The following is a 25,049-nucleotide window of genomic DNA, read 5'->3' as shown; positions in this document are numbered from 1 at the left end:
AAGGGAACAGTGTCTTAATTATTGAGAAACAGCATAAATATAAACAGTGACTTCCTTTCAGTAGAAATTATATTTGTGGCGTCAAATGTTTATACAGTCATATTCAATAAATTAGACTGCTATTGAAAAGGTCATTTATTTATGCAACATCATTCACTTAGTGAAAGATATTTTATAGTGCATATAATATCTTTCCTATGTACATATACATATTTTTAAAAATTAAATATAATTTTTTTTTTTATTTAACTTGAGATTAAAAACCTCTTCCTCAAAGGGATCTTGGCCAAGTGGCAGCAACAAATGCAACACAAAAGGTCACACAAAGTTCTGTGAAAATTGATGCAAACTCTTGATGAAATAAAAAGAAAAAAAAAACATGGAAGAACAAATTCAACAGAAGGCATAGAAATAAAGCAATTAAAAAAAACAGGAAAATACAAACTGAAAAACTCAGGACAGATGAACAGATGACCAAATATTTACATGATCTCACCCAAGGTATGCATGCTCCAGGAGCAGACTTGAGCAAAAACGGCAAAAAGAAAAATCCCCATGGAGCGTGTTGGTAACTTTTTATTTTTATTTTTAGAACTGACTGACTGGTAGTTTCTGAATGTTTCCGTCTGAACAGACAAAGCTGAAGTTTCTACAGTAGCAGGCAGCGAGGCGACTCCTGGTCAGTTTAGCTGTGCTTGGTCAGGTCTCCTGAGACGTCACCTCCGTGTGTTTCATTAGTTTCCTCCTGTGTGTTGTTAGGTGTTTTAAAGTGAGGTTGCGCCCTCACATTATCAGATCTGAAGCACAGAAGTGCAGGCAGCAGATTTAATAAGCACCGACTGATGTTCGCCTGTAATTCTCCCTTATTACCTTAAAGGTCAGATTGCTTCTTAGTGTAATAAAGCAGGTAAATAAGGCACTGAAATATGAGTGACACTGTATTTTGTAATTGACTGTTTCTGACTTTATTATATCAGCTCATTCTAATCAACTGCTCCCCCTCCTGCTGCAGCTGCTTTTACTAGCTTCCTATTTCTATACGGCCCTCAAGCACTTCAGCTAATCAAATCAAAGGCTAAATTTATCAGCTAGCACTTCATACAGCGCAGCACCTCCAACTGCTCCACGCGTTTATTTGAAAAAGAATCGGAAAGAAGAGACGCATTAACATGAATCACCGCATCTACAAAAAAAAAGATGGGGTTTCAATGAAAAGCAATAAACTTTTTAAGCTGTGTCTGCACAGCTCGGCAGACACAAAATTAATCCTTAAAAATAAGTACACATATTATAGGATTTCCAATATTATTATTATTTAACTAACGTAGCTCAGGTAGATGACATCGACGATCTCTCTTATTTATTGTAAAAGCTGGAAGGTCAGCCAGACCTCCTCCAAGTTTCACTACCAACATGTGGGATGTTGCACTTGGAATATAAGTAAGAACTGGTGTTGCATGATAACTACCCAGTCTGACCTAACAATAATCCCATATTGTTGACAGTGTTGTACTGCACTATGACTCAATCAGGTCCTGGACGAGGCTTAAAGCTTTCCTTTTTGACGAGGCCTATAGACAGACTGGCTTTGGTTATTCTGAGCCATCTCTGTTATGCTGCTATACACTCAGGCTACCGGAGGAAAAACTGATCACTTTTTCTCAATTTCTTCTCCTACTACTCTAACTTGATTTTTTTTTTTACTGCAATTTCAAATGTTAATTTTATGTTTTCTCAGATATTTTTTTTCTCCATATCCATAGAAGCTGATTTTACTTTTGACAGGTATATGTTTGAGCAAAATTAACATTGTTCTTTTATTCTAACTACTGACAACATGTCTCCAAAATTCCAAGCAAAAATGTAGTAGTTTTTATTTGTAGAAAAGGAGAAGTGGTCAAAATAACAAAAAAGATGTAGTGTTCAAATAATGCAAAGAAAACAAATTCATATTCATTTAGAAACAACAACAGGAAGAGTTCAGAAATCAATATTTGGTGGAATAACCAGGAGGTTTTCAGTGGGGCTCAGTGCAGTGGACTCTTCATTTTTTTCATTTTTGCTCTGATAAAAGCTGCAGTAAAAAATAACCTATTTCTGCCATTTCATTTTATTTCTGTAAGATTTTGTTTTCTAATTTACAAAAATACTTTACGTTTCCAACAAGTTCTTTCTGGCTACATTGAGATTGAATGTCATTAATAATAAAGCTGCAGTGCTGTAAAAACGTTTTTATCCCTGTACAGATTTCTTGCTTTTGATGAAGGTTTCAACCTTCTTCATTTAACTTGATGCGTAAAACTTCAACTGACATCTAAACTCAACAGGCACAATTTATTTTCCACAAACATTTCATTTTTCAAATTTCTTTTTGATGAGTGATGAATCTGAGATGAATGGAATATCACAGCCACCGAAAAGTGACTCATACAGGAATAAAATGGAAAAATAAAAACAAAAGGCAGCCTATGAACTACGTATATAGCACAGACACTTTGAATCTATCATTTTCTAGCATGAAGAAATCTTTTATAAGCTTTTATCTACAGCAAATTACCACTTTCTTAACAGAACAAACGGTGTGCAGACATTAAAGCGTCTACTTTACAGTGTTCAGGTCATCTTGACAGAATTAACTTTGTCTGAAGAGTGAATACACATTGTCCAGACGTCCCACTAATTACTTGAGGAGTTCCTCAAGAGTTTGTTTTAGGCCCTGTCCAGTTCTCGCTGTACATTCTGCTTTTAAATCCTCAATAACCACAAGATTTATTTTCATTCTTATGTAAATGATATATTAGCATAGCTACTGTTGTGAAAAGTGCTTTTTGCAGCTCAAAGATCTTGTAATCTCGAAATGCAACATTTCTCCTCAAGAGATGTTTGTCTTGCAAAAAACTACCTGGCTGCCTTTTGTCATGTCACTTTGTCTGGTTAAACATGTAAGCTGTTATTAATAGCCCCGGATATGAAGGCATGCACTTTAAACCGTGTGTATCGATGTCTGACTCTTGATTTTCCTGGATTAGTCTTTATTGGTTGACAGAGTCGACTAATCCCAGCTGCTCATCAGGACGCCTGGCAATACAAAAGCAAAGCAGAAGATGGAGCACAAACAATGTAAAAAGAGGCCGACTTTTGTTAAGCTGTTTGTTCAGCAGCATTTCATGCTAATGGCAGAAAAAACAAATGCTGATAGAGTGGTAGAAAATATACAAATAAAATGTTAGTGGAGTGATTTGGCCTTCATATCCACAAAGAGCTAAAGGGCTAGTTCACCAAACACAGAATCACAACCTTACTTATTAAGTGCATTTCTAATTTAAAATATAAATAAATATTATAATGCTAAATAATAATGAAAAATACTTACGCTGATCAGTCCTGATCTGGATAATTCTACAATCAACAGAGATTTATGGTGGCCCAGAAGGGTCAACATAATGCACACAACAAAAACCAAAATGGAAGTTATGATACATTTTCTAGCTTAACTTTTGTTTTAGTGTAACCATCACTCCAGTACAAAAAGTGATGGTAGTGCTGTAGTATTACAGCACTAGTAGTAGCAGACACTAACTAGCCTCTCACCTGTTTCCAGGAGGCTCCAGGTTTCTTTCCAAGACTGGACTCTTTGGACCTCTTAATGCTGCTTCTTCATCTAAACAGTTCTCTGAGTTCTCTGCCCAAGGAAAAGGATCACCGCTCTGCAGGATGTCCACCTCCATCTCCATCTCTCCTCTGCCTCCTGGTAAGCTTGAAGACAGTGCAGCTGAGGCGCTCCTGATGGACGGAGGCGACACAGGAGAGGCAGTCCTCCAGGCAGGGGACCGGTCAGGGCCAGGAGAGCAGCAGCAGACTGGTAACTCTGGAAGGCAGGAAGGGGCTGAAAGGCAGACACAAGAACAAGTCGGTAAAACAGAAAAAGAAAAAGAAAAAAAACACTTCACACAGACTTACCCTGAGGTGAGCTGCGGTCCAGGCTCAGGCTGCTTCCTGACCTGTAAACCATGGAGAACAGGGACTCATGATTCTTAAACACCTACAGATGCAGCATGTCTTCTCAGTGAGGAAACGCATCAGATGTTTACTGTCAACCAAGACCAAAAATCAATCAGACTAGAATTCTTATAGTCTTCAGTAAGTCAGAGATTTATCTGCAAAAATCTTGCAGCACCTACAGCGGCGCCCAAAGGTTCTGAGACTGACAGAAATCTGTTACCTACAAACTTTACTGCTTCAGTTCTTATGCTGGCAGTTTATACAGAATAAATCTGACATGGAATCAGATGAGAATATTTGCTTAGAAATACAATAAACATCAATGAATGTGTACCTCCAAGGAGATAAGTGCGATCTAGTCGCGTTCCCTTTACCATTGCAATATGATGTTGACAGTGAAGCTACCAGAGATTATTCAGGTATGGGGATCATTCAATACTTTGCCTGAAAGAACTGCCGTAAATAAAGAGCTGGGTTAAAATTCTCCAGCTTCGACATTTGACCCCCAAAATCCAGGATGAGGAAAAATGTGTGCAGAGTCACTCAGAAGTGTCTCAAAGCAAGACTTGTACACCATCAGAGAGACTTTGACCCAGAAACTGATATCCTGTGAAGTCAATGCTGTCAATACAGACACTTTCAATGAAGTTGATGAATTTCTCAACTAAAAATCTCTGAAGTTTATTGCTAAAGTTTTGTATGAACAAACCGATAAGACAATACTTAAACAGGAACGTGTGTGACGAACAAAATGTGTTTCATTTTTTAAAAAACTTTTGGCCATGACTGCATATTGTGAGTGTGGTGCACCACCTGTTTGTGTTGCTAAGGTGATGTCTGGAAGGTAAAGGCAGATGTTGCCGCAGCTCCTCGTTTACTTTGGGATTAACTAAAAAAAACAAACAAAACAAAAAAAACAAGAAAAAACTCACAGGTTAAAGAAAAACTGACAAACTGCCCATCTACTAAAATCTGCAGTTTAAAATATCACTTCAGATTAGATGTTATGATGATTTTTTTTTTTTTACCTGAAGTAAAATAAAAAAAATAAAAAAAGTCTAATATTTCTCTTTATGTATTTGAGCCAATTTTCCTGGAGGCTAAAGCTAACAGCTAAGCTGTACCAGGCTTCAGTTCATGAACATATCAGTTCAAGAAAACACTGTTTTACTAACTTTTCAGGTCTGTGTTTTTTCATTAAAACAACAGATTTGAGGGGCATTATGTCCTGCAGTACAGGTTTCATATCAGGTAGCCACTGTTAGCCAGACTGTTTTAGAGCTGGTTTTAACACTGTTGGTTGGAAAACTAACATGAAGTTCAACTAAGACAATTATCTAGAGCAGGTAAGATACTGACTGCTCAAAACATAGAGAAATGCTTTAAATAAATATTCTTCTTACATCGTCTTTTCTCTTGTCAGTAACTTCATTTAAAGAGAATGTCTAGATGTCCTTTTGAATAATAGAGGAAATAGTTTCTGAGCTGAAAATCGTTTCTAAATTAAATGGTGGCCCTAAAAATCAGAATCGAATCGAGTCTCTAATGCCTGGTTTGGAATCGTCTTATGATAATCTCAGAGTTAAAGTAATGAGCTACAGATCCAGACGCTGTTTTTATAATCTATCCACACTTGGAACACAGATGCTAAACTGGATCATCTTCATCACTGTGCTCAAAATAACAGAAGAACTCTGCTTTTACAGGGACTCTTTTCACAAACTCAGCAGCGCGATCGACTGGAAGACTAGAAAAATAATATTTCCACTTCTCTTCTTATTCATTATATCAGGCTCCGAGTCAGTCCTGACAACACCATCACAGCGTTTCTAAAGCCAGAAATCGTCAATCGGTCACAAAATTCTGATAATTATCTTTCTAGAAACAATAATAACTGGCTGATATTAAACAGTACCGCTCGCAGATTATATTTGACTTTTTATTCCTAAATTTTCAGGTGAAAAACATGTCAGAAAATGTATGAAATTTTCAGAGTATACCTCATACACATTGTTTGTTTTTAAAGAAGTGGGCACACCGTGAGAATATGACTGACAACTGTTCTGTGTGAATCACTCAGGTTTACCACAACAATCCCAAAAGCTGCGGCTCCGGCTGAGCAGCAGCCGAATTGCAGTTAAAAAGACGCCTTTTCTTCTTCACTTTGAAACTTTTCTAATTTCCTGCCATCCTCTGCCTCCCCATGCTTCTGATCTTTTTGTGGACTCAGAGCTAATTGATCGCTGCAGTTCTCCTTATTATTCATGTACAATTACAGATGTGATAATGTGCTTAAATCCTTCTAAATGACCGTTCATGCCTCGCAATCGCTTTGAAGTCTCGTCCAAGTTCAAAAAATCTGCAGAAAAAAAGGGAAAACACAAAGGCCAATCAGAGAGGCAATCTGCATAAACCAATCAGAGGAGAAGGGGGAAGACAAGGGGGGCTGTGCGTTCCCCTGCCTCCGCCCTTTATTTTTATGGAATATCAACTAAAGTCCATTAATTTTTTAAGCTGTATTTAATACATTTTGTTCTGAAAGTTTGGAGCTGTGAGTGCCGGGTGTTCCAGCTGACTGCATGAATATTAATGATGGTGTTACGATGATTAAAGAGGCTTCAAGTCAAATCCAACACAATCCGCCTGTGATCCGGCCCGCCGTCACCACACTGCCACCACGCCGCACATGAATTTAGATATGGACATTAAGCCAAGGATAGAGACGACACACACAGGATCCTCACCCCTCCCTCCACTGCCACCCCCTCCACTCCCCTTGCACCACATACACGTATGCTGAAGAGAGAACATACAGTAAGTATGATTCACAACATGGATCCCGTCATGAATACCACAGCTTCAGACCCGAGGTTGGTCCTGCTATTCTGACAACCAAACAACGCAGCCAGTAGGCTTCACTTTCCATAGATAGGTTTCTGAGACCAAGCAGTTATATATTTTCAGTTACATACAACCGTTTAAATGTTTCTCCACTGAATGCATGAGGTTCTACAAACCAATCAATCTCCTGCTGGTTTGTTAGCAGCTGCATAATTCTTGGAACTTCAGTCATGGTTGGATTCCAGCTTCAAATATACATTCCTGATCCACATTTTAGCACTTACACTTATTCACACTTTAAAGAGGCAGTATTATGTATTTTCCAGGCACAGAGTGTCATTTTATAGCACAATGAAGTAACTATGTTACTTGGCTAGCCTGAAGGAGCGGAGTGAGAGGGTCGGGGGGGGCTGCTCTGTGGCAGAACCTTGGAAACCTGAGAACTGCAACTGTGAGGAGGAGCTGCGCCTTGAAGGCAGGGCTAGGTCCAGCCCTTTAAGTAGGTTCTACGTTGAACTTTAATATCCCAAAATAAGGAATACAAGCAGCTGATCATGTGTTTTTTCTTTAGTCGCACTTATTACTGCAACGGTGTAGTCACAAGTCTGACTAAAATTAAATTAAATAAAAAAATTAGACAGCTGCAGCTGATCGAGAACGTTCTGATTGAAACCAGGAAGATGGAGAACATCACCCAGTTCTAAAGTCCTTCCGCTGAGAGAACAGACTTTAAAATACTGATGTTAGTTTATAAATCGCTGAACGGTTTAGCACCAGAAAACATTAAAGATCTGCTGTTGTTGTATCAACCTTCAAGAACCTCTCAGGTCTTCTGGTTCTGCTCTGCATCCAGAACCAGAACCAAACATGAAGAAGCAGCATTCAGCTTCTATGCACCACAGATCTATAACAAACTTCCTCAAAACAGCAAAAACACTGAGTTCCTTTAATCAGGGCCACCTGTTTAGAGCTGCTTTTGATTCTTAATAACTAGAACATTGATAGTTATTAATAGTTATTGATGATGGTATTTGACTAAATGCAATGTTTACTGCTGTTTCCTAAGTGGTTGCTGTATCATGTTTATGGTGTAAAGCACTTTGAACTGAATGGTTGCTAAAATGAGCTACTCAAATAACTTGACTTGATCAATTCTTTGGTCAATAGTTACAAACATCTGATCATCTCTGAGTTTTAAGCAGTGTTCATTAATTGAGCTAATCTAGTTTTGTCTCTTGTTTCTTCTCTGATTCAAGAATTACTTTTTCATTCAGCACAACTTCAAAGATTATGCAGAAAGAACTTATGTTGTATCAGCTCACATACAACAGAAAAAGTTCACTACTGTTTAAAAAGAGAAACATGATAAATAAATATAAAATAGTCAGTAAGCCAAAGCCTCTAATGCATATTAAAACACACACCCACATACACACACCCCCACGCACACAAAGCTGTGCTTGCACTCTGGTTATGATCCTGCATCATGAAATGTATATGCTACCATTTCTTCCTCGGTCTGAGCTTTTTGCTCTTTTTACTTAAAGATGAATCTTTATGACATTATAAAAATAAGTCATATTTACAATAAATGACTTTGTGGAACCTCTTCTGTTCACTTCACGTTTAAACAACTTCAGCCCCCTGATAAAGATTTTTACAGAAAACGCTGAAATTGACAGTTTATTTTTCCAATGTCAATGCATATTAAAAACAATAAGACTCCACAAATGCACCATCCGCCTGTGAGTGGAAAAAGCTAAAACTGTGATGCATTTCGAGAAGGTCAGAAACGAAGGAAATTCTTCAGTGAGAATGTTTGTTTGCGCTTCAGATTCAACAATGTTTCATAGAAGAAGATGGATTCTCATCCACAAATGACCTTTAATAAAAGGTTAAACAATCAAAGAATCACTTCAAATTAAACTAAATAGCTCAACCTCAACATATTGTTACAGGCTGAAATATTCATACTTGTTGAAGTATTAAAATTATACTATTACTATACTGTTATGCAACCAAAAAAGTTGGTTTCTGACAGGAAATCAGACGTGGATCTGTCAAAAGATCATAAAACATAAACGGGGTATCGATTTACAAAGAACTAAAATCATGGCTGTTTTTAATTGACGTTTTGTTCAATTTATCCCCTTCTAAAAAAAAATTTTATGTATACATCTTCATGGGTATTACAGGAATCAAAACCCTTCTTCTGATGTTTTGATGATTTATCACTGATGATCAGATTTGCAGAATCCTCGTTCTCACAGTCTGACATCATAGCAGAACCAGCACTTCCTGTTTCAGCTCAGGGTTACCTAAAACATTTCAGAAGTCACACAGTCCCTACTGTGAAGTATGGGGGCGGCAGCATCATGGTGCGGGGGATGTTTAACTGCAAGAGAGGTTAAATACTCTCTGCAAAATCGACGGCATCATGAGGAATATTGGTGAAAATGATGTACAGTGAACCCTCGCTATAACGTTGTTCTCCTTTCACAGCCTCGCTGCTTTGTAGAGTTTTTTGTGCAGTTTTTCTACACAGTGCATTGTGTTCTGCGTCCTGATTGGCTAAACAGACTCCGCGCTTCTTCTCTATCTGTGTGCCAATAACGTTACAGTATTTAAATATACAGCTTGGCAAATTTTGGCAAATATTTTTGCCCAGAAGAAAAAAAGAACGACAACAACAACTACCGATAACTATGTTCTTCTCTTGAAAAAACACACAGCTGCACCGCAGGCTTCAGAAGAAAAAGACACTAGAGAGCGGAGTCAGGCCACAGCGTCACAGTCAGAAGAACAGTGAAATAATCGAGTCACAGTTTGTCCCACTGTACTTCGTATTGATGATTACAATTATTATTTTACTGTAGTTAATTGTAAGAAAGTGTTCTATTTGTTTCAAAAAATGCTTGGGCCTGAAAACACGTTTTGTTCTTTGGTTTCAATGTAGAGTATTTAATTAGGCTGTATAATAATTGTAAAAAAATAAAGGCAACTACTTCACAGATTTCGCCTATCACGGGTTCTTTTTGGAAGGCGAAAATCATACAGACAACAGGTTCTGGTTCCTTAAAAAATGAAATAAGAAAATTAGCAAAAATAAATCCCATCGCTGATAAATTAATTTTGCCAAAGGAAACATTTCCAAATCAGTTTTACACAACATGAAATGTTTGAAACAAATACTTGAATTAGATATAACTGTCAGGTTAGTAACCGTTATATAATCAGCTACCTGCTGAACAGCGTTAAAGCAGTGAAAATAATGCAATACAAGCAGAGATCACGTAGTTCAGTTTGTTATGTTTCCTCATACGGTTTTCACCAAAAACAAAAATGCATGCAGATGGTGGAGTTACCCTCCATCTCCTCTATAGTCTACTCTTTGTCCAGCTGCTATAACATTAGATATAACTGTAGAAAACGCGGCTTCTTTGTTCTTATGACAAAGAGATTCCTTCGAACCTTCTGGTCTGAAAAGACTTTTGTCGTCACCAGTCATCCTCAAGGACACAGAAGTCTGGTTCTGATGAGGCAGAGGTTCTGGTTAGATAGAAGGGTGAAGGTGTGAAGGGCAGTGCTGGGTAGAATGGGTGAAGGGTTCAACTTTCAGTACTTCTCAATGAATTGAAGTCAATGCACTGTTCTGAAAAAGCATGGCAGAGATTGCTTGTATGCGTGCATGTGCGCGTATGGATGTGTGTGTGTGTGTGTGTGGGGGGGGGGAGGGGGGGGGGGGGGGGGGGGGTGCGTGCATACCAGGTTCTTATGTCCTTGTGGGGATCTATTTCTGTCTACAATGTGGGGTTGTGGGGCCACTGCTCCTTGTGGCGACATTTTCTTGGTCCCCATGAAGGGAAATGCTGTTTTGGCATTAGGGATTGTGTGCGTGTGCATGTGGACACTTTAGAGTTAGCGGTTAGGTTTACAGGTGTGCTGTGGATTAAAGTTTTGGTTAAGATTACAAACAAACTAATGGGGAGGGTCAGGGGAGGTGTTTGGGTTAGACATCAATGCAGTTAGTAAAATAAATGGAAGCCAATACAAAGTCCTAATATGGGTAGAAATACGAACTTGTGTGGGGGTGTGCGTGTGTGGGCATGCGTGTGTGTGTGTGTGTTTGTATTTGTAGACCACCCACTTAGCAGATTAAAGACTGTTCATACAATCGTCTCCTCTCTCTCTCCTCTTATTCACTCTTCAGTCTGCTTTGGTCAATAAATTAAAGCTCTTAAACACACTGTGCATGTGTGCGGGTGTGTGTGTGTGCGTGTTCACATGTGTGTGCGTGTTCACATGTTTGTGTGCCTTCTGGAAAAAGAACCTTTGATAGAGCCCAGCTCAAACGTCCCACACTTTTAAAGCTGGCACCTGGTTTGTTTCGGATTATTAGACTTTATTTTTGGTTTCTGAACACTGTAGGAACTATTTGTCGAGCCTCTGGATCATACTAATATGCCTTTTTAAAACTTTTGTCATTATCTTTGACTTGAACATGTCCTTTTAATTAGAGTTGGGATCAACCTGATCCAGTATGGGCATTGGATCTGGTAACATTTGGTCTTCTTGGATCAATATCAGACTGAGGCAATAGATCCATCCAATAACCAAGACTTCATTGTCCTCCATGCAGAATGTCCTATTTCGACTCACTGCACTTTGATTTTATTTGTGATTGGAGAGCTGGGCTGGTCTCTTTGGTACAGTAACGGACCAACTCAAGTCTAACCTAAAGGACAGATATTTCTTTGTTTCAATAGATAACTTTTCATCACAGCAGACAGAAGTCACAAATGGGGTACCCAAGGTTCAAATCTAAGACTCCTCCTATTTAATATCTATAAGCTCCTACCGTCTGAGATTATAACAGGAAATAAGATTAGTTACCATAACTACGCATATGACACACAGCTCTACATTACAAATCAATCCAAACTGAATTTTTCAGCTGAACAGAAACAAAAATTAAGTTATCTTTGGACCTAAAGAGGAATAATCTAGAGTCAACGGACAGCTTCAGTTATTACAGCTAGAAACTAGAGATCATGCTGAAGTCTGGGTGTATTGATTGACTACATCCTGAACCTTCAGAGACACATAAAGACAGTCACAAAGTCGGCATTCAAACCACTGAAGAACATTTGTAGGATTAAAGGACTAATGTCACAGCGTGATCTAGATAAACTCATCCATGTGTTTATCTTTAGTCACATTGATTACTGACTGCAACAGTGTCTTTACAGGTCTGCCTAAACAAAAATAAATCAATCAGAACGCTGCTGCTGGTGTTCTGACTAAAACCAGGAAGACCGAGACCACTGAGCGAATAGACTTTCAAATATTGTTGTTAGTTTGCTGTTGTTTTATCAACCTTCCAGAACCTCTCAGGTCTTCTGGTTCTGCTCTGTGTCCAAAACCAAACATGGAGAAGCAGCATTCAGCTTCTATGCACCACAAATCTGGAACAAACTTTCAGAAAACTGCAAAACAGCTGGAACACTAAGTACCTTTAAATCTAGACTAAAAATCCATTTGTTTAGAGTTTCTTTGATCAAGAAGAACTGAAAAAATATATTTCAGCCTGGATTCCAACCTTCCATTGCCTCTTCTTTTCAAATATGATGAAATGTTTTTTTTGATTGTTCATTATGTTATATTTTCATCATGTACAGCACTATGAACTGGTTTGCTGCTAAAATCTGCTGTACAAACAAAGTTGACTTGGAATTTTGTCAATAATGAAAAAGTTATTGAACTATTGGATGTTAAAATATCTACTGTACAAAAAAAAGAAAAGCTAAACTAGGTTGCAGAAGGACAAATTCAAAGCAGAAAGATAAAAACACAGTTCAGCTCTTTACATTTTTCTGATATTCTGACCAGACTGGAAATAATTACCTATATTATGATTTCAAATTATCTGAGCAAATGGAAGTTGTGCTTGCAAGAGAAAAAGAACAAAAAGGTTTTTAATAGATTGGTGTTAATTAAAATATAGGGTAGAGCCCGGTTGGATCAGCACACGTGTGTGCCAAACAGATAAAGCCTTGTTTTATACCTGAACATCTGCAGAATGTTTATGTGCAGAACTGAGTGGGGATCTGTGGTCTGCTGTGCAGCTTTAAAACCCGACAGCACAGCAGCAGACATGTCTGCAGGATTCCCTCTGAGGAGACGGGATAGCCCAACAGCTCAGCCTTTAAGGTGCATTCAGGGACAACTTGTACACCAGACCGTCTACAAATCAAACAACTTCAAAGTGACAACAACTTTTTTTTAATTCTCAACTAGCAATGCAAACTTCTTGAAAAATTCCTAAATGACAACCTTGACCCTCTTCACGTGGTTTGTGTTATTGCATAACTTGTATACAATATCTGCTGATTTTTATTAATTAACTGAAAATCTCCAGTCAGTTCTTTTCAAGCATCTTTTCAAAGCTCTAAAACATAATAAACTGTAACTATTATTTGAAAATGTGAAAAATTCTTTCTTCACTATTGAATAAAAGTTAAACATAAATTGCTTCTCTTGATTGTAGTGACATTAAAACCAAGTTACATACTAAACCTGGGTTCCATTTAGGTTCCGCTTATTTTCATAATCAGGCTTATGCAAACGTCCAATTTTGGTGATTTTTCTAGACAGAAACATGTTGAATATTGTTTACATAGCTGGTGCTGAAGCATCTAAAGAAAATGACATTTTAATCGAGACTAAAGCTGAACCAGCACATTCATTAAAAGGAGCAAACAGACAATGAACTTAATCCATGTTTGTTATGTATTTTAAAGGTTTAAAGCTATGTTTCAGCTTAAACCTTATAATACATAAAGGCATTTCTGAACACCCAGAAATGCTTGCTAATTATTGTATTAATAGTCAAACTCAGAATAAGTGCTTCCATTTTTCCACAAATGTAAACGACCTTGGCTCTGCCTGCCTCACATAAACAAGGCACCATTACTTTACTAATGCTCCATCTAACCTACAGACGTCATGTTCCTGGACCGGGTTATAAAGTTGCAATTACAAATTTCATACTGATAATAACTACCTAATGCCATGCAAAAATCAGCCGTGTTCAACCTCACAGAATTCATCCCACAGTCGGTTTACTCCAGCTATGACAAGTCCTGAGAAGCAGTTGCAGTTCTACTGTGTTGCCAGCAGGAGCAGCAGGAGTTCCAGTAGCAGGAACTCAACCTCAGCAGCATGCTTGATAACCGAGATCATTTACTGAGAAGCAACGTCCACAGAAACCTGAGAGAAACTTAACAAACCAATGTAAAAAAAAAAATAATAATAATTTGAAAAGTGTGATGTGCATTTCCACTCATCTGCTGTGAGTCAAAACCTTCGCTGCAGGTCCAGCTACAGGCTGATTAGAGCTTTTGCACATCTAGAAACTAGAATTCTGGCCCATTTTTGATTGGAAAGTTGACTTTATTTTGGCTTTATTTTTCCTGATATCATGTAGCCCTGCTTCTGACCAGACTGGAAATAATTACCTATATTATGATTTCAAATTATCTGAGCAAATGGAAGTTGTGTTTGCAAGAGAAAAAGAAATTAACTGAATTTCTTTTTCCCTCAACTTCCATAAGCTCCTGTCCTCCACCAAGAATGTTTCTGCCATCACTAGGTGTCACTGTAGGAGTGGTGTGTTCAGGGTCGCTGTGTGGGGTTAGTTTTACGTCACACTAAAATGACCTTTCTCCACATCGCTGCTGTAAAATCCAAAAAGTATGAATCTGGACTTTTTTCTAGACTTTTTTCCAGTTTTCACCACCTTTCTACAGCTCATCCAGAGTTAGCACAGGCAGTTCCTGTTGCTCTACATTCTAACTTTACTTTAAACTTCTCCACTTCCTCCGTGGTGTGTTGTTGGCCTGCTTGGTCTCCATGGCGCTGCTTACTGCCTGATGTTCTCTAACAAACCTTTGAGGCCAGAAACACAACAACTTTATTTACATAGTTTACAGATTAGGTGACCTCTAAAGGCTACCAATAGATTTTATAAAGTCAGTGGTATCGAGATTTTTGTCATGTGGACCAAATCGTCAATTAATAAGTATAAATTCAGATAAATTTAACATCTAAAAAAAACATGCAATATTTAAATGAAACAAAGTAACTGCATTATCTGGAAAAGGGATCTTGCTTTTATGCCTTATTAAAAAAGGCTTATAGTTTCCTAGAAGTTGGTTTTTAGGGGTCGACTCTTTTCTAGTTTGGTCAGCAATAAATGCTGATGGCTCAACTGGATATGATCCAATCAAATATACTTGCTGTATAAAGTCACATATAATAAAATGCTGCACCAAACTGCATTTTGAGTAAAAGCTGGTGAATGTTTGTGGTTCTTTTTACAATGAAATGAAAATTAAAGGAAAACTCATGGCTGATCTTTCCAAATATTTTCCTTCTGAAATAAAAAAATAAATTCCTCGAAAACATTAAAAGATTTCCATCGGCATCATTCGGTCGCATTTCGGATTAACAAAAACCATTGAAAGGGCCAGAAATGACTCCTAGGCCACTCTGAACAATTTGATTTATGGGGTTTCAGATACAAAGAGGCTGAAAAGAATTTTTGGATTATTATAATTAAATAGATTTTAAATATTACTGTACACTAAATCATGGAACGTTCCATTAAAACAGATTCCAGGTTGACAAAATGTGAAACATCAACAGTTCGGAGTGAAATTTCAAACTAAACTATTTCAAAAGAGGAAAGCCCAGTTCCAGTCACAGCAGATCACCTACGGTGTCAGCTTGTTTGAAGGAGCACAGCGCCCCTACATGGACAAACTACTGCATTACAGACGTGATGAGTTACAGTGAGAAAACGTGGGAATTTACCTCTGTACATATCCACCAGCGAGTCCCTGAGTTCCTTCTTGGAGGTCCATGATGGAGAACTGATGACGTTTGGATCCTCCAAACTCTTTTCTCTGAAAAACAAACAAAAAACACATTAGATTCACAGTCAATCACAATTCCAACACTTGCGCGTGACATAAATTTTAAAACAGAACAAAACATGTCACATGTTCGTTTGTAAAAAACTATAGAGACATCAAACGTACCAGTAGGTAAAAATAATTCAACAGCTATGACTTCAGAAATGGTCCAATCAGAAGTTCAAAGCACCTGACTGCTTGATGGTCCACTCCGACCTCTATCACCTCCTCCAACTACATCAAACTACTCACAATATTCTCATGTTTGGCACACAGACTGAAAGGCAGCAAAGCAATATGAGAAAAAATTTGGACTTCCTGTCTCCTTAAAGCAACCCAGCATAGAGACTGGGCCCAGTGTGGAACAAACACAGACAGGTCGTACCAGTTCACGTTCCAGTAAGACTGGTCACACTGCCGGATGAATCAGTTCACTACGCTGGTCCCCAGCTATGCCATACACGTGATCACATGACATTAAGTCACATGGATCCAGATACTTCCTGGATGTTGACTGTGTATCTCAGTAACTTAGTATTATGTTAGCATATGGACCTCAGTCCAGGCCAGGTTTTCCAGAACTAAACAAATCTAAAACACTTCAGTCTTCAGTCATGTATGTAAATGGTTTATGTGTTGTAGCAGCAAATTTGATCACACTTTAATTTGTGTGATGACCTTGTGGATGATGTTAAAGCAGGAACTGACTGATTAAGCCTGCCAGGATTTGAAAAAGTCAGGCTTCAAACTTGCATCATACCGAGACTCTGAGTTAAAGATGTTTGAGATGCTGGAGCAATAACACTTTTCTACAGTCACATTAAGCATGGCATAATGCATAATTGCTTTGTTACATATTAAAACAACCAACATGCTGAAGTTCTTGGCCATTACATTACTGATGTCTAAACATCATCAGTGATGACTTCCTGTCATCCTTCAGTTTTCGGTCACCAGCAGTATATTATTCTGCGTTTGCTGCCAACAGATGAACCGCAGAGAACACACCAGACAGGGTTTTGTTCTTACTCCAGCTGCTGCTGCAGATCACAGATCTTCTTCTTGGCTTTCTGCAAAGCAACCTGAACATCCACAGATCTGCTGCTGTAACTGCTAGACGCCATTACATGAAACAGACTTCTCCATGGCAACCCCTTCCCTCTCCCCACACACACACAAACAAAACATCACAAAATACCACTTCCAGGTCACACAGTAGGAAGCTGGGCTGGGATTGGCTGAGAGCCCATCCCCCTCCACTTTCAGGTTAAATATTAATGAGCTCATTGGATCAGAGCCATGTGACTCAGGTGTCGTGTTCAGACACATTTCTCATCTTGCTTGACAAATTGGTGAAGGTTTGCCTGGAGTTTTTTCTGCCCAAAACACAAAGACTGGTTTGAGTAAAACATGACAATGTCATGGTTTCTAAACAGCTTCTTCACGAGGCTTACTGGAAAGCTGTGGCATTCCCTCTACAACTGTTCCACATCATCTTCTGATGAAGGGACCCTATTGATGTATTGGTCAACCATTTGTTGCCCAAAGAGCTCTGTACTGTGGGATCTGACACCAAGATATTAACAGCAAGTGTGAGTTGAACTCTCCACAGATCAGACTTGTTTGTCCGGAACATCCCAGAGATATTGGTTTGGATTGGGAACTGGGGAATTTGGATTTTACATCAAAATCTCAAGCTCTTTGATGAGCTTCCTTAAACACTCCTGAAGCATTTTTAGTTTGCTGCAGGCAGCGTTGTCCTGCTATGAGAGACCGTAGGGTTTAGGAAATACCGTTTCTATGAAAGGGCACACATGAACTGTCGCAATCCATTCCATCACTGGTTACGCCCTCTAGTCTTTCCCATACTGCATCCTACTGTCTTTTGTTCTGGGTAAGTGACTAACTCCCTGGAGAACACCTGATTTATCAGTTATCCACTTCTGATGCCCATGTGTTGGTTGTTTCAGCGGTGCGAGTGTTCTGCATGAGCACCCTAGCTGGTCTGGCTATGTAGACCAGTGTTTTCTAAACCTTTTCAACATTTTGAACTACAGTAGATGGTCTCGAGGATCAGAATACACAGGCCAGCCTTTGCTAACTAAATGAATCTTGATGGCCGATTACCACGTTCACCTCTCTTCCTTCCTTGGACCAGTTTTGATAAATACCACCAGACTGGGAACATCCCCCTCTTTACAAGGGTTTGGTCACAATTTCACCCAAAACCCTCATTCCTTCAACAAACAATGGTTACATTCTGCCTAATATATCCATTGGTTTAAATCTCTCAACTTAGAGGCAAGAATATTTCACTTGGTTAAAGATCCACCCTGTCCTCATGACTCGATGTTTGTTGTATGAACTAAGATAAGAGCAACTCCACAAGAGGAAATGTGTCCAAATAACAAAATTAGGCAAACACAGAAGCTGACAACCAATGAATTATTGGGAGGTTGTTTTTATTGAGAATTAAAATAGACATTAGCTCAGATAATTTAAACACAAAAGATTCTCATCACATGTTTTTCTTCTCAATATCTTGAAGCAGTTTGTCCAGCAGTGCAACGTCCACTCCGTGTTTCATCAAATACTGACCATTCAGGTGGAACACTGGGATGTCCCACTTGTACTTGTCCCACCACTGCCTGTTTTCTGGGAGACTGATGTCCACCTGCTGCAGGATGAACTACATGAAGCACAGAGAGACAGACAGGTCGTCAACAGAAACCAAGGGTGGAAATAATTACAGTAGGTGACAGCTTATTACATGGCTTTTATGATGGTCAAACAAAAGATGTGGCTACCATGTGATAATGGGGATGAGCTTAACTTTGAAAACCTTAAAACTTATCCACAGACCTTTGCCGTTTGAATTATACAGTCTGGAGGTCTGCAGTCAGGAACTCTGTAGGAAGCTGGTGACCTCAGCATCCTCCAACTCTGGGATTTTACATGGCTGACCACTATGATTCCTTCCTTGGCCCGCAAGGAATCATAGTCTAAAATGGGAATAATTGCGAATTTTCTGCATTGAACTGTGATAGAATATTGCTTTAACTTCTTGCTTAAATAAAGTGAACTGTGGTATATCTACTCAAGGTTATCATACAACCCATGTAGAGATGCACCAATAATATCTATAATCCAATTTTTAAAAAATTCTAGATGGGGTATCGGTGACAATGTGTCCAATCCATAAGGGCAGATCTATTCAGTCTAATTCTATGCTTTGTAGTCTGAACAACGTCATGCTTTATTATTTTTTACATTATCGGAAGGAAGCAAAGAAGGTTTGTTGAAGTTTATTTTTAAATGTCTGACCAAGGTAGTCAACCTGTTGGTTTAGTGAGTTTCAGTTTCTTTATCATTTATTTTCCATTGGCTGTTCTACTCCTAACTGCACTGACTGAACCAATGAAAGTTGTTTTTACAAGATTGACCAAGCTTGTGAAGTTTTTTGTGTATTAAAGTGTGATGTACTGGTACATTGTTGACAAATAAATTCGTAATTCAGTACATTTAAGACCTGTGTTTAAAACAAATGTTTTATGTCAATTCATCTTGGTTCTTCTGTATCAAATTGGTATCAGCCAATGCTGAACCTCAGATATCTCTATCAGAAGTGGTAAAAGTGGATTGATGCTTCCCTACTCCCATGTCTACTGTGAGAAACCCTAATGTACATTGAGAAACATCAGAAATTAACTAGAAGTTGGTAGAAGAGCTTAATCCTCACCCTGTGTTTGAATGGCTGCAGCAGCTCTTTAGCTTCATCACACAGTGGACACGGATCCTACACAGAGAGAAAAGTCAGTTTGAATTTATTCCTGTTTATAGGTCGTCTATAAACACGATACATAACTACTAACAAGATGTACATATTTAACACCACTGAAGTAACAAGTAATATTAGAGATGCACCGATCAGGGATTTTCTCAACCTAAGTTTTTTATAAAGATTTAACCAATTTTAGCTGGTCTGGTTTCTATAATTAACAAAAATCTAAATGTTATTTATTTTATGTAAGCAGCCGAGGTGACTGTAAAACAGGGTCTTATGTAAAACAAATACAAAATTATTTAGATTTCACATTTACACTGTCTGAGGGGGGCATTACTAACTGCAAACATCAGTCTCTGTGTCTATTCATAAAAAAAAGATGTAGATCCTTACCTTGGCTAAAAGATTTCCAAAAAGCTGCCAGCACAAGAATGAAACAGAGTACCTTTGCTCTAATATATTCAGCCTCCCCTGGTTACTATGGATACCAAATCACTCCTCCAATTCGACGAAAGCGTACAAAGAGCTGTGCTGAGGTAGTGCTGAGGTCAGATAAGAACCGACCAAAACCGCAAAAGTTTCAAAATGGCAAAGGAGCAAATTGACCAGTGTCTGTTTCAGTTATTGCTCTAATGGACCTGTTCTTCCTCTGCCTTGGTTTTTAAACACCAGAGTCAAACTTTTGGCTTTCCTCCTTCAGTATCACCTTCCACATAGAAGAGTAGTGAGATTAGCTCGACCAGGCAGGTTGGCCCAGGTATGGCATCTTTTCTGATTGGAAAAGAATAATCAGATTTTTGAGTTTCCAACCAAACTTTCACCAATCGGTTTAGCGAAAGTGGACAAAAAAAATAAATCAAAAATCTTCCGATCCCAGTCGGTAGCCAATGTCACGGTGCATCTCTAATAGAAAGTGGCTTTCTATTAAGAATGGGGAAAAAGACACTCGCTCTGTGGGGTGAAATGAGGCGTGCCGGGTTTTGTGACAGTGTTACCTTTGTGAACAGAGTGAGAGTAGGTAGAGAGGTGGATGAAAACATCCTGCAGAGCTGCAGAGCAGGACGGCCACACAATGTCCTGTGCACAGACATCCTGTCTGAGAACAGAGATGTTAAAGGGGTTAATTCCAGGCAAGAGGCAATGCGCTTGAATTTTTTACACACTGAACCAAGCTTCCTGCGAGACCTGAATGACTGGAGAACAATACATTTGCAGAAAGTTTCTGGTGAGAATTTTGGGTCATTGTTCTGTTGGGGAACAGATGACTGCCGTGTTTCAAACGCCTCAGGATTTATTTGAGGTGATGTTGAAAAAATGTGAAGGTAGACCTGAGTGAAGTTGACCCTCCACCTTCTTCAAATCAAACAAAATTGGTGTCAAAACATTTTTCATTTGAGCCTTTATAATTCTAAAGATATTAAATGTTTCCTGAGGTCAAAGGTCAACCAGCCCTCAACATTAACAAAAATAAGATTGTATGTCAATCAAATATGCTACAAAATCTTCGCTACACAAAATTCTTTTTATTATTATTCATATCAGTTTTGTTTGATTTTCCTCATTTGTGAGGGGAGGGCAGGTTGGTCTCTGGTGACCTTTTTAACCTTAAAAACAACAAGACAAAACATTTTGCTGCACAAACGCAGCACAATTGATTGACACTGTATTGAGTTTGATTTTGTAAATGTGTGAGGAGGCTGGTTGACCTTTGATGACCTTTGGAAAACATTGATTAATATCTTTAAAATGATAGCAGCACAAACAACTATTTGTTGAACAAATGTAGCACAAATATCCGACACCAGTTTGGTCTGATTTGAAGAAGGTGGAGGGCATCTTCACTCGTAGCAGGATGTTTGGCAGCTGCTGTAGGGTTCACCATGATTCCTCTAAACATACAGCTTTGCACTGTGGGGGGACTGAGGGGAAACTCAATCTTTCTCTCATTGGGCCATTAATCTTTTTTCCGGAAGACATTTGTCTTGGCCAGAGTTCTAATCTGTTGCCTGGCTTTACTAGGTGAAAGCCCAGTAGATCTACTGGGCTTTCACAGTACCCAGGTAGTTCCTGAACAGCCTAACCAGTACCGTTTTATTTGAGGTGACTGGCGTCTTCTAGATCTTGGCAAAGTGGTGACACATCCTATAGTTTTGAATATCAGTCAATCCATCACCCGCAATCCCTTCCAGTCATATTTTTCCACATATCCAGGATCAGGATCAGGGACGCTGGGTCCAGGAGGAAAAGATAAAATCCCTGTCAACAACAACACTCTCCAGTTCATTCCTGGGGCCAATGCAAAGAAGCAGCAGTTCGACTCTGAGCTCTAGCGTCCTAAAGTGTCTGGCACCTCTACAGATGAAGCTCCCTTCAGGCACTAACAACCAGGATCTTGTCCACTGTAGGTGAGAGTGGGAAAATAAATAGACTGCTAAATCAAAAGCCATTTCCTCATACAGACAAACCAGAACAAAGCCTGGACTAATGCAGACTGAGACAGAGACCATCGGTTCATCTCCCCTTTCAATCTACCGTCACTCAAGAGCAAGAAACCAAGATACTTGAACTCCTCCACCAGAGGGAGCAGTCCACCTTTATCCAGTCAAGGACCATGGCCTCAAACATAGAGCAGCTCCAGTGTACACCGAAGGTCATGGTCTGAAGACGGCAACAGAAACACACCATGTGCAGAAAACAGAGGCGACACCCAGATGTTTTCACACCAGACACTTTCCTCTCTACAGCTGCGCCTTGAGATCCTGTCCATGAACCCCCAGGAGATGAGACACACACACACACCCGGAGGAGTCCATCACACACCGGGAGCAAGTTTGACTTCCTGTTGAGAATACAGCACAACTCTTGCTTTGGTTTATACAAGGAGAAGTTAGCCATGGTCCAGGCTCTGTCAGGTTAAAGAACATTCTAGAACCTTCAGTTCTACTTATTTATGAGGACTGGAGAAAAATCCAATATGAAGGATTTTATTAAGTATGATAAATGCTCTACACTCAGTTTCTGGTGACACCTGTCAGATTCTATTACCATATTATATTGCTGTCCCAGTATTTTATTTTTTCATCTAAATCAAACAAATACACACAGTGCCAAAAAGACTTAGTCAAAGTTGCATATGAATATAACATTAATTGAAAAAAAAAAAAAGAAAAGATTTGATGTTATATTCTTTGGTTAAAGCTGCATTGACAAACAGCTCAGTCCTTTACCTTTATGAACCGATATTTTAGTCGGCCATGTTTAGGAGGGGTGGCCCGATATGACTAGCAGTAGCATGAAGTTTGTTGATGATTATCAGCAAAGGAGGAGATCACATCCCATCGTCCAACATCATTAAACTGTGAGTCAAACTCAGATCAAGATAAGAAATGTATCAATTCAAACAATGTTGGATGGAATTGTGATTTCTTTAAGCCTGCTTTGTGTTTGTCAGGCAGATTTCTTTATTCTACAGGTCTACAATTAGTGGCAATTAATTGCCACCATTTGCTGCAGCAATTTATCTGCCACAGCAATTAGTGTGGCAGATAAATTGAACTATGTTCAAATGTGATTAGTCACCTTTCATTATTGATTTTAAGTAATATTCCACACAGGATCAAGTTGGTTTGGATAGCTTTTATCAGTAATAATTACAACTTTAGATTTACTCAAGTTAGCGCTGACATAACAGTTTAATTGCTGATATGATAAAAGTGAGACGGAACAAATATATATTGTTTTACTTATTTGCATTAATTGTTGTCAGTTTTATTTGGTTAGTATTTCTGGTTGTGTGTGGACCCAGAGAGCAGTCACCACACGCTGCTGTCCGGGATGAACGTCTGGAATTCCTTCCATTCCTTCCAACCGGCTCTGTGGTCGGAGTGACTGCTGAACACCAGCAGCTGCATCAGCCAAACGAGAGTCTAAAAACTGGGTTAACTGCAGACTCGTTCGCAGAATTAGGCCTGTGTTAAATAATCTCGCTTTTGTGTTTTCTGCCACAGATTGAAGCAGCCGGCTGAGCATCTTCCAGCAGGAGTCGTGTTGTAGTTTAACAGACTGAAATTCACCTGGACGTTTGTTTCAGTCGCGGTGCTTTAAGCGACAGTTTCGGGATGGAGGCAGGCTGGAACAGCTGGAACAGCTGTAGCGAAATGCGACCTTCTCTGTCCAGTTTACACACCAACTGCTGGGTCAGGAAAGTTACCGGAGTCAGCTGCGCCTCTTTTGGAGCCACAATGGCCGCAGGACTCTGCTCTACTCGGGTCTACAGCTCACAGACAGAGGAGCCTGCCTGGTGGAACAACAACAGCTGCGGCTGGAAGGCTTTTACCTGCTTAGTGAGGTCCTTCCTCTGCTCCCCGTCTGCTGCCAGCGGTGTTTGGGAACGTGGTATACCAACAACCAAGCACCGCCACATAGAGAAAGAAGAAGAAAAGCAAAACGAGTGTTCCACAGTGGACGACGAGCTCCCTCTACTGGCCTTAAAAAGCACAATATGAGCGAGTAATTAACCGGTGGGTCATTTTTGATTGAAATTGTGGACTTTATTTTCACTCGTGGGGTATTTTCAAGAAATGATTAGAGAAAATGACTTTTTTTTAGGGAGCAGCCAGGTGATTTGTTATATTCTATGCTTTTTTGTGTGGCTCTACTGGCATTTGTCGGAAAGTGAAATGACAGGAATGTTGGTTATGAGAGAGGGGAAAGGTCAGCCTGTGACGGCTGCTTCAAGGACTGAGGCCTCCGTGCAGGGGTCGCGAGCTTTGTGTTTGCGTCACCACCGCGCCCCATATTCCAGAATTTTAAGTGTAAAATAAAAAAATTGTTTCTCATAGAAAATGTTCATCTGTGTGATGGAATTATCTCAACTTATGTTGGGTAATGAGTGACCTTACATACTAAGAAAATGGGAAGATATGCGGGAAATGATCCAAGATTGGGAACAGAATCCAGGACAACTGCATTGATGACTACGGCCTTTGCATAATCATCCCATCCATCCATCCATCCATCCATTTTCTGTTCACCCTTGTCCCTAATGGGGTCGGGAGGGTTGCTGGTGCCCATCTCCAGCTACGTTCCGGGCGAGAGGCGGGGTTCACCCTGGACAGGTCGCCAGTCTGTCGCAGGGCAGCATAATCATCCCTTTGATCTGAATTTTTCTTCCATGTGCAGCCAGGTGCTTTATTATATTCTCCAAATAACATTGTAGGATATAACAAGGTGCTCTCTGTCAGGACAGATTTGTCAAACTATCTGTCAGGACACAGGCCATTGAGGACTGGAGATGGACACCCAGGATTTCCAAGACTCCCATCAACTCTGACCATATTCTCTGTTTCTACCAGCTACTTTATCTATTGTTAACATTAACTATAATTCTGTGTTTCTTTATTTTCCAGTAAAGCACTTTTGAATTACCGTGTACGAATGATGCTGCA

The 25,049-nt window shown here is 39.3% G+C and overlaps 1 protein-coding gene across 1 annotated transcript in view; it reads right to left on the bottom strand.

Annotated features, from left to right (window-relative positions):
• Positions 1-23,989, bottom strand: part of mipol1 (mirror-image polydactyly 1) — a 55,866-nt gene extending 31,877 nt beyond the window's left edge. Inside the window, exons 1-5 of the mRNA XM_028036797.1 lie at positions 23,939-23,989; positions 15,718-15,809; positions 4,816-4,891; positions 3,961-4,001; positions 3,592-3,886 (exon numbers count right to left, since the gene is read on the bottom strand). Coding sequence (XP_027892598.1) covers positions 3,592-3,886; positions 3,961-4,001; positions 4,816-4,891; positions 15,718-15,727 — 422 coding nt within the window. The 5' untranslated portion in view covers positions 15,728-15,809; positions 23,939-23,989. The remainder of the gene's footprint in view (positions 1-3,591; positions 3,887-3,960; positions 4,002-4,815; positions 4,892-15,717; positions 15,810-23,938) is intronic.
• Between the last annotated feature and the right edge of the window lie 1,060 nt (positions 23,990-25,049).

Source organism: Xiphophorus couchianus, chromosome 13 (genome assembly GCF_001444195.1).
Source record: "Xiphophorus couchianus chromosome 13, X_couchianus-1.0, whole genome shotgun sequence".
Lineage (NCBI taxonomy): Eukaryota > Metazoa > Chordata > Actinopteri > Cyprinodontiformes > Poeciliidae > Xiphophorus > Xiphophorus couchianus.
Note: the sequence above shows the minus strand (reverse complement) of the source record. Positions and strands in the feature narration are given on the sequence as shown.